The following is a 13,149-nucleotide window of genomic DNA, read 5'->3' as shown; positions in this document are numbered from 1 at the left end:
CAATAAAAATACATTAAGACATGCGAAAATGTAGGTGTCATTATATGCAAAATAGGTGCCATTCTTGCAATATTATTCATTGTAATCACTTATTGCACAGATAGTAAAAACCTACCAATGTGCATTTCTCAGTATCAGTTCATGTGAATGGTTGCAGATTGTAATTTGCCCAAGCAGAGCAGATGGAAGCAGTATATGTACAAATGTTGTCCATTACTTGTAAAATAATACAGATGAATGCAAATTAGTCTTAGGGTTAGTATTGGGAGAGCAATGTGGCCTGCAGAGATGTATTCAGTACAGGACATATGTACAGCATGTGTTTGATAATTCATGTCTCTGCCGTGAAGCCCTGCAGATGGACCACGCCTCCTTGCTGAAGCAGTTTGAACATCTGGATCCCCACAATCAAAATACCTTTGAGGCCAAAGACCTTGAGCTTCTAATCTCAACGGTAAGATCCTCCAGCGGTTTGTGTGTTTATATGTTCTGATTAGATTTTAATGGAACGTGGGTAAGTGATGAATTCCAGGCAGAGGCATAATTACGCTGATCAGACTCAATGGTGCTACAATTACAGGTCAAAACAAGATAGCTGACCTGTTACTAATTGTTCCAAACGCCTAGAATCTTTGCTTTACATTATATCTGACCCCACTTTTATGATAGGCCACCAAAGACCTGGAGAACTACGACGCTGAGCGGCACGAGGAGTTCAAACGCTACGAGATGCTGAAGGAGCATGAGAGACGGGAGTACCTGAAGAGCCTGGACCAGGAGAAGAGGGAGAGAGAGGAGAAGAGAATGCAAGAGCTTAAGGAGAAACACCGACAGCACCCCAAAGTCAATGCTCCGGTAGGCACTAATGCACCCATGTTGGCTTTCTGCAGAAGCAAGGGGAAGCGAATCATGCTCTCTTACATGTTTTTCCTCTTTCTGCTGCCTTTCTCCCCACAATCAGGGCAGCGTTGCTCAGCTACGGGAAGTTTGGGAGGAGACAGACGGACTGGATCCTCAGGAGTTCAACCCCAAAACATTTTTTAAGCTGCATGGTGAGTGCCACCTCTTCTTTTAACCACTGTCCTTTATCCATTTCATGATACGTTCAAGTTATCGTTTCTCTTCTGTTCAGATACAAATGAAGACGATGTTTTAGATGAGCAGGAGTTGGAGGCTCTCTTCACTAAAGAGGTAAGGAACCCTACAGTACATCTGCAATTTTGCTTAAACTCTCTTTTACTTGAATGAAAACCCCTTAAAATGCCATGACAGAATATCAAAAATGGATGCTCATCTGTTTGAAAATACAGCTGTTTCATCTGAGTTCCTGCAGACTTTTTAAAAGTGAAAGTTTTAACCTGACAGCAGTGATATGCACAGCATTCCCTGTGGCAGCTTAACATCTGTTTGGTTTCTCTCCTCCAGCTGGAGAAGGTCTACGACCCAAAGAATGAGGAAGATGATATGATGGAGATGGAGGAAGAAAGGCTGAGGATGAGGGAGCATTTCATGAAGAATGTGAGTCTTAATTATTTACTTTGATCTCACTGCTCCTGTTTTCATCGTATGCCATGAGTCATCAGTGCTCTGCTTTGACTGACGCATATTACGTTTCTGTGTTCAAAGGTGGATGCAAATAAAGATCGTCTGGTCAGCCTGGAAGAGTTTCTAAAATCCACAGAGAAGAAGGAGTTCAATAATCCCAAAGAGTGGGAGGTAAGGAGCCCAGAGGTGGCTTAAAGGTCAGGGAAGTGGGCGGGTGATTGGATGGTCTGTGGTTGAAATCCCAGGACAAGCTGGGAAAATGTGGGTGGTGAGGTGCAACGGGTAATGCCTTAATTTCCCTCATCAACTCACACACTTGGAGCTGCTCCCACGAGAAGCAATGTAGCGTAATGTTACATTGTGCTAATAGAGCATTCCACTGGTTAGGCATTGCACCGTTATAACATTAGTAAACTCAGGACAGACAGTTTTAAAAAGGGGTTCAAAATGGATGCAGCGCATGCAATGCAACTCTGCCATTTAGATAAGTGGAGTTCCCATTTAAATAGACCTGTTTCACAGCAGCAATTTGGACATGAAATAGTAGGGTAAACACAAGTCTTAATGATACTGCAAACAGAGTCAGGGGGCTGCTATTGTGCATGTTGTCTCACTGGAAAGGCTCTAAATGGAACTGAGCCTTTATTAGTGTCACTGGTAACACCTGTGTGTACCCTACTATTTCCTGTCAAAATGGCTGCTGTTAAAAAGGTTTATTGGTGGATTAAATAAGGGTGTGTGCACATCAAGACAAATGTAAATATGTAATCGTCAATGTTATCCTCAGCTTCAGTGAGAGTTTATGATGAAAATATCATGGGGGGGGGGCACTGAATATTTGTAGTTTTATAGTAGTATATAACTGGCATGAATAACTGGTCAAATATAGATTTGATCATTCCATTTCTTCTGGTAAAGGAGGGATTGTAATTGTCATGTCACATAAAGAGCATCCCAGGCATCAGCAAAACTCCCTACAGTGGACAATATGCCCTCCTTTACACCAAAATATGGATATATAATATGTACATAATGAAGCTTAACATACAACATTTTAATTGTGAATTAATCCCCGTGCCGTCTCTCTAGACTCTGGACACCAAGCCGGCGTACACAGAGGAAGAGCTCCAGCGATTTGAGGCCGAGCTCAGGGACAAAGAGGAGGAGCTGAAGAGGAAGGCGGAGAATCTGCGTCAGGAGCAGGAGCTGCTGAAGGAGAGAGGCAAAGCTCTGGAGGCCCAGAGGAGAGAGTACCAGCAGGTAACTGTCCCACCACATTTATATCATCTGAAACTGGACCGAAAGAGTGCAGCCTGTCAATCATACAGGGGTCAAACTTTAGTTCACTGTAACACTATAGCACTTTTCCAATTTCAGGCGGTATTAGAGATGTCCCAGAGACAGAAGGAACAGCAGGCAGCAGACGGGCAGCCTCCTGCGGGTCCTAATGGAGAGCTACAGTTCCAACCAGATACACAAAAACTGGAAGCTAAAGGTAAACAACCTGAGATATGATATATGTGTTGGGTTTCTGTTGTAATTGTTTCTATTGAGTGAATCTTTCTCCTCTCTCTCTCACAGAGGTGAAAGCCCCAGCCGAACACGAAGGCGAAGTCCGGAATAATCTGCCTGCGGAGCCTCCACAGAATCTGCCTTTACACACCTAAAGCAGCACGCTCTGACTGCCTTAATGCACACAAACACACACACACACACACACACACACACTCATTCTGATCTGCACTGACACAGATATCCAGATGGGGTCTACAAACTAAACTATGTGAACTGTATGTATAAATTCTGTCAGATGTGGCTCGTGAATCATGACATATTGTACTGTGTGTTCATTTCTGTGGTCTACATTAGATTAAAGATCTCAAAACAACAGATATCTATACGTATTGTCAGAAATCTTCAGTTTCAGTGAAGTTTTTATTAATGCACAGGTTTTTTTTTTAGTGTCAAACCATGTTCAAATAAAGTCTTAATTTAAAACCTCTAAACCAGACTCTTCCTCTCCCTGCTGTCTCTCATGCTACAGTGTGTGAGATTGTATTCCTGGAGAACGGCATTTAAGAGCCCAGGGTCAAGATTTCTTACATCAGAGACATTTTGCTGTCATGCGTCCGACAAGTTGCACAATTAGATGCAGCTTGCTAAATGTTAATTGTGAAATGAAGAGCTGTTTATTTTCCAGGAAGAGATAAAAAAAATCATTTTACAAGAGAGACCTGGCCAAGGTAGCACCCGTTAAAAGAACACGTTAAAATACGACGTAATATACAAAAATCCACAATAAAAAAAAAAAATATTCCCCTTGATTTTGCGGACTTGCTACAGAATCGAACAAGTACTGTGAATTAAAAGACTGGAGAGAGAAAAAAATGTTTTTGTCATTATTAAACTGTCCTGCAGGACTCACCAGGCCCCTGAGCCAGCAGTTTGTGAGTCCTGCTCTAAACTGGTCATTTTAAAAGTATTACAATAACATTTTATATATTAGCTTGACAAGTAATAGTTTAATACCCCCATCTACAAACTGAATATGAGAGATCAGCACAGAAAAAGATTAAAAGTGTTAAACAATTCTGACACCACTAACTCAAGATGTCTGCATACACACACTATTATCATTTATGTAATTTATTAACTCAAAAGACAAGAATTGTTTTAATTAAGTTTCAATTAATCATTTTGGGGTTAGGGTTTAATCATACAAAACCTCAGTGTGTGCGTTTCCTAGCAGTATATATTGTATAAGATGAGCCTTTACTGATCGCCATTGGAGAGTTCGGATGTTGCTGCAGCACAAAGACAGATGTAAGTACAGATACAGAGATTAAAGTAAGTAAAAGGTAAAATAAAATAATACTGTAGATACCATATGTAGTGTGTATGATGGAGGATCACACATGAGACATTACACATTACATCTATTATACTGTATATATCCCGTAGTGCAATATTGTGTTTATAAGTGGAATTTATAACAGTGTACAATAGAATAGACTGTAGTATTAGTTGTAATATAAGGGTAAGGAGAGGAGTGAGTGTTGTGAGTACAGAAGGTGGATGTTTGTGTATCGAGCCCAGCCTCTTCCTCCTCCTCCTCCTCCTCCTCTGGGTCACTGGGTGTCTCTGCAGACACTGGGCCTGTTGTCCACCGTCACAGCTCCCCGGGGACCTGCTGATCCTTGTTGTTGTCCCGCTGACGAGATGCTCCCCTGGCTGCCGCTCAGGACATTCCTATCAGCATTCCTTCAACCCACTGACCTCTCATGACCCCCGTGCTGCCCCTCCCCTCCTGGTGTCCATGCAGCTGCCTCCTGTCAGTCTCTGCTGTCATATCAGCCAAATAAAGTTGTCTTAAGGAAGCTGCCTGGATCATGAAGTCAGTGTTTATTATGATGCAACCTCTAGAGCTCTGTGAAGCAGTGGTTCCCAACCCCTTTTCTTTGATTGAGTAAACTGATAACCCCTGACTAAGTGACCTATTTTATGGATTATTTCATATTATAGTCAATAACAGTACAGAACAACTGCTAAACTGTACAATGAATCCAAATAGTGCATGCAGTAACTTTGTTAGTTTGTGTAAAATGAGCATTTCGGGTGAATTTTGAGCAGATTATTTCCTGTTATTATTGCATCACAGATGAGTTTTCCTGATATTTCTAGGAACTTTTAATACAATTCTCCCTCTGTACTATGTATTTCTTTATTGTTTTTAATATCATACATGCTTAATAGGCTTCCTTTTTGACATATTCAGTGTTTTCTTCTCCCTGATGCTTGGCCATTATTCTATTAGGTCTTTGGTCGTTTTAAGGGTGTACTTTCCCGATGATGAAATGAGAAAAAAGCCTGCTGTGTTTAATTTAAAGGTTTTGAAACCAAGAAGGCCTTGCGACCCCCTGTGAAGCTTGTGTGTGGATATTTTCTAGCCCCTGTCAGTTAATATCAACAGCAACACACTACCTTAATAAAACCTTAGAACTCCTGTAAAACTAAGCTGAAGTTGAAGTAGGCTGGAACGAAATGAACATATGATAACGATTATATCGCAATATCTGTAGAAAATAGAAAGATTAAAAAGAATAGAACATTTGAAAGAAAAATGCTTCTTCTGGAGTCAAATTAATCTTTAACTTTTATTTTAAGTTTGGTCTCTTCTTGGCAAATGAATTACACTCAGAATTTGAGTGAAGGGAGGTGAAGAGAGAGACAAAACTATAGTATAGAAAAAGAACAATTACACTGAGTGGGAACCAGAAAGAGAGTATATGTTTGTATATGTATATTATTAACATGATATCAGCATATATTATTTTTAAATATCACTGATCTTGTCAATACCGGTATACTGCGACACCCGAAATTGAAGTGTACATTTGAACCCATACATCAATGAAAGCAAAAGAAACCAAGCACGGTGGTGCAGGATTGTGTCTGAAGATGTGATTTTCTGTGAAACTGTGAGTCTTCTTCTGCTCCCTGTGGGAACTTCAACAGGTCTGTGTTGTGTCGTGTCTGTTGGTCTGCAGAGAGCATCATCCACACCAGCTCCAGCATTTCATCCAACTGTTTCTGGCCAGAGGTGGCACTGAAGCTGTCAACACACTGTCAGAGAGTCTGTTACGACATCATGATGCAGTGTGATCTTCTGTGTGTACTGCGCTCAGGGCTGTTATAAAGGTACCTTTGCTCAGATATATGGTAATACTGATACTTTACTTGAGGGCTTCCATGTTCCGAGATGGATCTAGGAGCATCTGATATGGCCACGTTTTAGGATAAGTGAAAAAAGAATCAATGAAGAATGAAAAAATAGTGTATATTGAAGATTTGTTGAGTTCTAATGCCCCCTTTAGATAATTGTATTCAATGCTTCCTTCTTAATAATACACAATATGGTAATGTTGTTGAGTTAAAATGTCTTAATTTGGGCGGCATGTATTGCATATATTTCTGCCACCCATTAAAGCCTCCATGTCACCCTCTTGCTGCTGTATAAATCTGCTTGACTGGAATTATTATACTTGTTCTCCCACAAATCTTTCTTAAAATTGCAGTTCCTGGTTATTTTTCAGACAGACTTCTTATGTGCAAAACACAGTCTGTTAGAGTTTAAAGTAGTCAGCAACATATAATATGATCAACAATAAGTTGCAGTAACAGTGCTTGCACTATAAAACTATAATTTAACACAGTCTGTCCGTTCCTCACTCATGTCTCTTTTTATGATTTTACAGATAAAGTTGTCATTTGAGGTTGTTGTTGTTTCAGATCAGTTAGTCAGAAAAAACTGGTGGGCTTCTTAGTTACTGACTCATCTCTCAGGCTGCTTTAACACAGTCCAATATAGTATAACAGTACAATAAATGAACAAACTGCACAAGGAGAAACATAAAGGAAGCTTATTTTGCATTCATTATATCTGTCATTTTATTTTGATATCACTTATTTGCCTGTTATTTGTGTTTCCTAATAACTTCAATGCCACATGCACAATGGTATGGACTTTGAAATTGAGCACTGAATGTACTAGTTTAATGTATAATAGGGATATCTCTGTAATATAATTTCATGCTGCAAAAAAGAGTTTCCTCTGAACTGTAAATGATGAGTTTGCAGAGGCACCTTGCTTTCTCAAAAATGGTGCCTCCTCCTGTCCTTTATTATCCCAGACTTTCCTCTTTCTTCCTTCCTTTCTGTGCTTCTTCTCTTTTATTTTGTTCTGTTCTAATCTCTCTAAACTACGTTTTGCAGATTTAGTTCGGATGCACTTTGAGTTTCACCGGTGGCTCCTCTGTACATCAGCTTCTCTGAAGAGGACATTACGTCACCTCCAGCACACCTCCTCCTCCCCATCCCTCCATCACTACCTTGGGGTTTAACACCCGCCTCCCCTTAGATCTGATTGGATGTCAGACCGAGCCTTTCATGACTGGTGATAGTGACTGGTAAATTTGCAGTCAGTCTTCTGACATGAGGTCATTTAATAATAAATCTGTCAAACATTTTATACAATGTGAATCAAATCATTGAATCCCCACAATAAAACCCATAGACCCCCAGATTACTCACCTTAATATAAACTTTTAACAAAAGTCAAAGGTCAGTTTTAAGTTGTTCATTGCTGATTTTGACCTTTAAAAATCTGTTTCTCAAACAATGTGAATCCATGATGGTTGCCTACAATCTAGACATTTGGCCTAAAACCTTCTGCCAGTAGTGCATTGTGTTTCCCTAATTGAGCCGCCAGAGGGTGCAATTGTTTATTTATTTGAGCAAGTTTCCATCACCACACAGTAAGAATAAATAGAGGAATTAACCTCAATCACAGCTGCTCTGATGATGTTAATGAGTTTTGTGTTTTAAAGGTAGAAAACTGCAGAAAAGCGCAGTTAGAGGTGAGAGTGAGGAGTTTATGTGGAGGCAGACAGCCGGTAAAAGCTTGTTTCTTTAAGACCCAGCATCTTCCCGAGGAGGAGAGATGAGGGAAGATAACCGATGGGAGGTCGTCAAGTTACACAGAAACATCAGGAAGCGCGCCGGAAGCAGGATTATTTGTCTTCAGAATAAAGGTTCAACTTTTTTTTTTGTCTTTATGTTTTAGATAATTTAAAGAATTATTTTGTCAGACATTACTATTTAACAGAATTATACTGTATTACTCATTTTCAACAAAAGATATATGTTTATAAGAAGTCAATATAGGCCTGATATACCAGTTGCTGGCTGTGTCTCCTACATTTCCTGTAAATCAGTGTTCTTCCTCTTCCCGGTGTTTAATTTGAATAGTTTCACCTGAGGAGATACAACTCTCAATCTATCAATAAAAAGATAAGAGAAAACTAAACAAAAATTAAACAAAAAATGTGTCTCGCAACATCGAGCTTGTGAGCTGATGTGTTCATCCTTTGTGTTTATCAAATAAAACTGACTCATCCAGGCACCTTTATACTCTCTCAGTGTGAAAGTACATCAAGAAATTCTAATAAAAATATCCAACTGGATGTTTATTAGAGAGTCAGGGGTTTTTTTTTGTGTCACATGCTCGTACATTATGTGCTGTCACAGGCTGGGTGCTATTCCCTTAAGGCTGTGCTAAAAGGTTAATGCTATAAATAACAATAATAACAGATTTTGCTTGACTATTATTACCAGATATGGTAAGATACTTTTCCAGCTTCATTTCTGGACGATTTCCTTGCTTGATCCGATACGAATCACATATTTTTTCAACCTAATATTTTGCCACTCTTATTGTGATGGCCCACTGGCAGATGCAGACATAAAATAAAATGTACGCACAATAATTATGTATAGCCTACTAAATACTTAACATGACTGTGTGATGTATTTGGATGTATGTCTTCAGTCAGTGTGACGTTATGTACATTTCCCTTCATTTTATTGTTTATTAATTTATTAGGATTAGTATTTATGCTTACTAACATATATATTCTATTTAAATTAGTGGTTACACAGTGTATGGCGCTCTCATTTCTTGTTTATTTCTTGTATCGTTTGTATTGGTTTTGTACTGTTTGTATTGAAAATGAAAAGAAGCAGTTGGCCTGAAAAACGATTAGGGTAAAAGGAAACATGAAGCAAAGAAATGAAATAAGGAAAATTTGTTTTTAAAGAAATATAAGTAGGCTATTAAAATACTGAAGTACACTGAGTCACCTGATGTGTATAGGCGCGTCTCCTCTCTTTAACACACTCATACTTCCTAGCTGTGGCACCCTTGGCCATTGACCAGCTTTGCCCCTTCTTTTATTCTGAAAGTCGTGGCCGGATGCCGCCTGCGTTGCCTGCGTGCGGCTTGACGCAGCGGCTGAGCCCTTCAGCCGTCGCTCCCACAGCAGAGGGAGGGAGGGGATGGGGCAGGCTGGTAACCGGGCTGTAACGGGGATAAGCTGCAGCCTCCGTCTCTCAGATGCTCTGATGGAGTGAACCGGCCAGCGATGCGCGTTTATGTCCTTTCTCTGTCGATCATGGAGAGGGTAAGGCACACGAATCCTCTGCTGGCGGCTCAAATCCACGGCGGGTGTACGGTGCACACATCTAGCCGTGCGTTAGACCATCCAGCTGTTTTTATGGGTGGGGGGGGGAGAGAGAGCAGGGTGGTGTGGGGAGGGGGGTGTTGATAGGAAATAGACGCCTTGCATTCGGAATAAAGCCAAAGCGGCGCACCGTTTTCCGACATTTAGGTTAATCATATCGCAAAGAAAAACAATAATCCAATTGCGTCAAATCTTAGGATTTCATCTGTTAATTAGGCCTCCTTCATTTACAGGATGATTGGCACCTCCCACCATGATGTGATAGCGGTGTGAGGCTGTCCTGTACACCTCTGAATGCATTCAAAAATAGGCTGTTTCCCCCCATTTAGGCCATTAATTTAGTAAGACAGTTATTAATCTACCACCCTGAGGATAATAAAGCTCCTGATTCACACAGAATATTTTTTACAAATGGGTTCCGGAGCCGGAGAAAGAAGCCTATTTCCTCCTGGATACAGCCCGTAATTACAATTCATGATGACACCCTTTTTTTTCTCTCCTCCTCACATGAATGTATGAAACAGCGCCGCATCTTTCTCCTTCCACCTGCAGGCCTTAGAATTGTTCTGTATTTGCGTGGCGGCGTTTTTGTAGGCTGCTGAGGTAAAGCTACCATTCACGACTCATTTCCGTACATCATGCGCATTCATTTTCACCATTATGACTTTGGACGACTCGGATACATAAAGCCGAGACATGCACTGATGGATGCATGACTCCAGACGTTGAGTATCGCGATGGCAGTCAGTGCAAGCAAGAGACAGCAGTGCTGCAACAGCAGTGCTTACTCTCTCTTTGAGGTTTGGAGAAACGCCTGACAAAGGTGGCTGACTGTGTGTGTGTGTGTGTGTGTGTGTGCCAGGCAGGTTCACATGATATGAGAGATCACAACCTGCTGGGAAATGCAGGCTGACATCATGTGTTCTGTGGCCTCAGTCATTTGGTTTCCTGCAGAGATTCACCGCCTAAAAAACACTCTCTCTCTCTCTCTCTCCCTTTCTCTCTTCTCTCTCTCTCTCCCTCTCTCTCTCTCTCTCCCTTTCTTCCTCTCTCTCCAGGTTCGTCTCTCATCCCAGTGAAGCCTGGTGCCGGGGGTCAGAGGTCGTCCACCGAACCCTGCACTTCTCCCTCTTACCCCTTCACCCCCTACCCCACCGCGCTCCCACCAAACCTCAGCCCCCGCCCCCCCCCCCTCCTTCCAAGCCACTACACTGCCTCCCCCCACCCCAACACTGGACCTTATCTTATAACGGCCCCCCCCCCCCCAGTTTTCCCTCACTCAACAGAACTCACAGATCTGCCCTGTTCGTCTCCGAACCCCCCAGCACTTGTTTCCTGCCTGCCCAGCCTCACCCCAATCAGCTTTAGAGGCAACAGACCCCCCCCCAAACTACAAAGTAACTGTTTCGATGACGACTCAGTCCCGTTCACCAGACACTCGCTGCTCAAGATCCTCAGACAAGACTGCCTTCTCGCAGATATTACGCATCGTTAATCCAAACCACCCTCGGGCCCTCAAGATGATGTGCGGGGTGATGGCGCCACCCATCTGCGGAGGAGGGCGCGGGGTAGGAGGCGGTCGTCTTCCCCGGCGGGGGGCGGGGGGGGGATGGGCGGAGGGATTGGAGGCATAGTGGGCTTCACCAGCCGTGACCCCCGTGGTGTCGGTGGCAGCGACGAGGGGGGCAGCACGGGCAACCTGGAGTCGCTGATGGTGAACATGCTGACGGAGAGGGAGAGGCTGCTGGAGAGCCTGAGGGAGACGCAGGACAGTCTGGGGACGGCGCACCTACGCCTGCGAGAGCTGGGCCACGAGAAGGAGTCACTCCAGAGACAGCTGTCCATCGCCCTGCCACAGGTACGGCGACTGAGGGGGGTCAGAGTAATGTTCAGGAGCTGCTGACAAACAATTTCACTAGTCTGGATATCACATAAAAGTCTAAATGCTGTTTCAGTTCTGTAGCTGTGGGGGGAACACTTGTATCTTACACACGTCTCTGTTTAGAATCCGGCTGCGAAAGGCTATCACACTTAGACTGAAATGGGTTTTTTTGTGACATTTTTGTGTTTTGCCCTATCAAGGTCAGACTGAAGGTGTGAAGCTTTCAAATGCAAAGTGCAAATGGCACAGTTCAATCACATCATTTAGTCTAGTATAGACAAACATGTGTGTGCATCCCAAATTTTAGTTTTTAATCGACTAAAGGAGCAGTTCACTCCAAAGACTCATTAATAAGCTGAAATGTCTGTTGTTCTATATCCAATTGCAATGCATGCTGGATATAGATATGTGTGTTTGCTGCTCACAATGCGGCGGACACACTGCACCACACACGCATGACTGAAGCATTATCCCTGGGCAAAATATAGGAGATGCTTATATTGTGAATATTGTATATGTGGACCCATATTTCAGTGCTCTATTCACAAAACATTTGCATTGTTAAGCAGCTTTTTTAAGATCATGCTTTCCTTGCAGCAGGAAAGAGTCTATTAGCTACTAGCTTTAACAGTTTTGGAGGAGGTTGAGATGGAAAAGATTTAGTAAGAATTTGCTTCATGTTTTGCGGTTTTATATGCCGACTTCAGTGGGAGTGTTAAGGCGAACTGTTCCTTTAATTTCAGGTAGATTCAAATATAGTTTGGGCTAGCAAACTGCCTCCCAGGCTGTGTATCTCCAGTCTGCTGAGCTCAAAATCCTCTCAGATGCCAAGAAACATACAGCATGACAGAAAATAGTCTACGTTCACATTATATGTGCCTTACAGCAGTGCAACGAGGTGTGTTACTTCACAGTGGTAGTGAGGGAGCTGTGTTTGTAGACTGCATGGTTCACTATTATCAATCAGCAAATAAGAGCACAAGTTATTTTAAATTAACATCTAAATAGACACATACAGTATACGAATACAACACTTATTCAACAAATCATCCTTGTTAGCAGCAGCCGTGTTTGTTTACTTAAAAGCATGAAAACCAAAAAGGAGAATAATACTCCATCACAAGTACAAATCCTGCATTCAAAATCAGACTTCTGTATTATCAGTAGAATGTACTCTTGTACTGTATCAGGAGTACTGGTTGTGAAAATGGTTCCTTTCACGCTGTTGAATTATTGATGTGTTAACCTGTAAGCTGGATTTTAATGTTGTAGTTGGTCCAGGTGGTGCTGAGTCGGACTGCTTTATTGTGCTGTTGGGGATATCTCCAAAATCATCACCGGCTTTCTTTTCTCTCACTGAAACTCTGGAGTTCATGCTGAAGCTAAAACAAGGTTGTTGTATAGTCGTAAAGGTAAAACACGTTGAATTCTGCAGAGTAACTATTAACTACAACCAATGTCTCCAACCAATGTGGAAATACTCAAATACCTCAAAACTGTACTTAAGTGACATTTATGATGCTGGAGGATCATTCAGTAAACGATTACTTCCAAGTTTTGTTTGGTATGTTTTCTAAAGTTGTAATAGCAGTAGCAATATTCATAGGTATGTTTTTATTAGTTTATAATCACCTGAAAATGAGA

General features: G+C 41.8%; 2 protein-coding genes across 2 annotated transcripts in view; both read left to right on the top strand.

Annotated features, from left to right (window-relative positions):
* The window catches only part of nucb1 (nucleobindin 1), a 5,846-nt gene extending 2,295 nt beyond the window's left edge, over window positions 1–3,551 (top strand). The window contains exons 5-13 of the mRNA XM_035655478.1: window positions 351–454; window positions 670–855; window positions 962–1,052; window positions 1,133–1,191; window positions 1,426–1,518; window positions 1,627–1,716; window positions 2,635–2,805; window positions 2,923–3,040; window positions 3,127–3,551. Of these exons, the coding sequence (XP_035511371.1) occupies window positions 351–454; window positions 670–855; window positions 962–1,052; window positions 1,133–1,191; window positions 1,426–1,518; window positions 1,627–1,716; window positions 2,635–2,805; window positions 2,923–3,040; window positions 3,127–3,212 (998 nt within the window). The 3' untranslated portion in view covers window positions 3,213–3,551. The remainder of the gene's footprint in view (window positions 1–350; window positions 455–669; window positions 856–961; window positions 1,053–1,132; window positions 1,192–1,425; window positions 1,519–1,626; window positions 1,717–2,634; window positions 2,806–2,922; window positions 3,041–3,126) is intronic.
* Window positions 3,552–11,143: 7,592 nt separating this feature from the next.
* The window catches only part of ppfia3 (PTPRF interacting protein alpha 3), a gene marked incomplete in the record, with an annotated part of 24,739 nt that continues 22,733 nt past the window's right edge, over window positions 11,144–13,149 (top strand). The window contains 2 exon segments of the mRNA XM_035655640.1: window positions 11,144–11,201; window positions 11,204–11,481. Of these exon segments, the coding sequence (XP_035511533.1) occupies window positions 11,144–11,201; window positions 11,204–11,481 (336 nt within the window).

This window comes from Morone saxatilis, unplaced genomic scaffold (genome assembly GCF_004916995.1).
Source record: "Morone saxatilis isolate NCDOM2014 unplaced genomic scaffold, NCSU_SB_2.0 Contig14, whole genome shotgun sequence".
In the NCBI taxonomy this organism is placed as follows: domain Eukaryota; kingdom Metazoa; phylum Chordata; class Actinopteri; family Moronidae; genus Morone; species Morone saxatilis.
The sequence above is the reverse complement of the archived record's forward strand: the minus strand, read 5'-3'. Positions and strand labels throughout refer to the sequence as shown.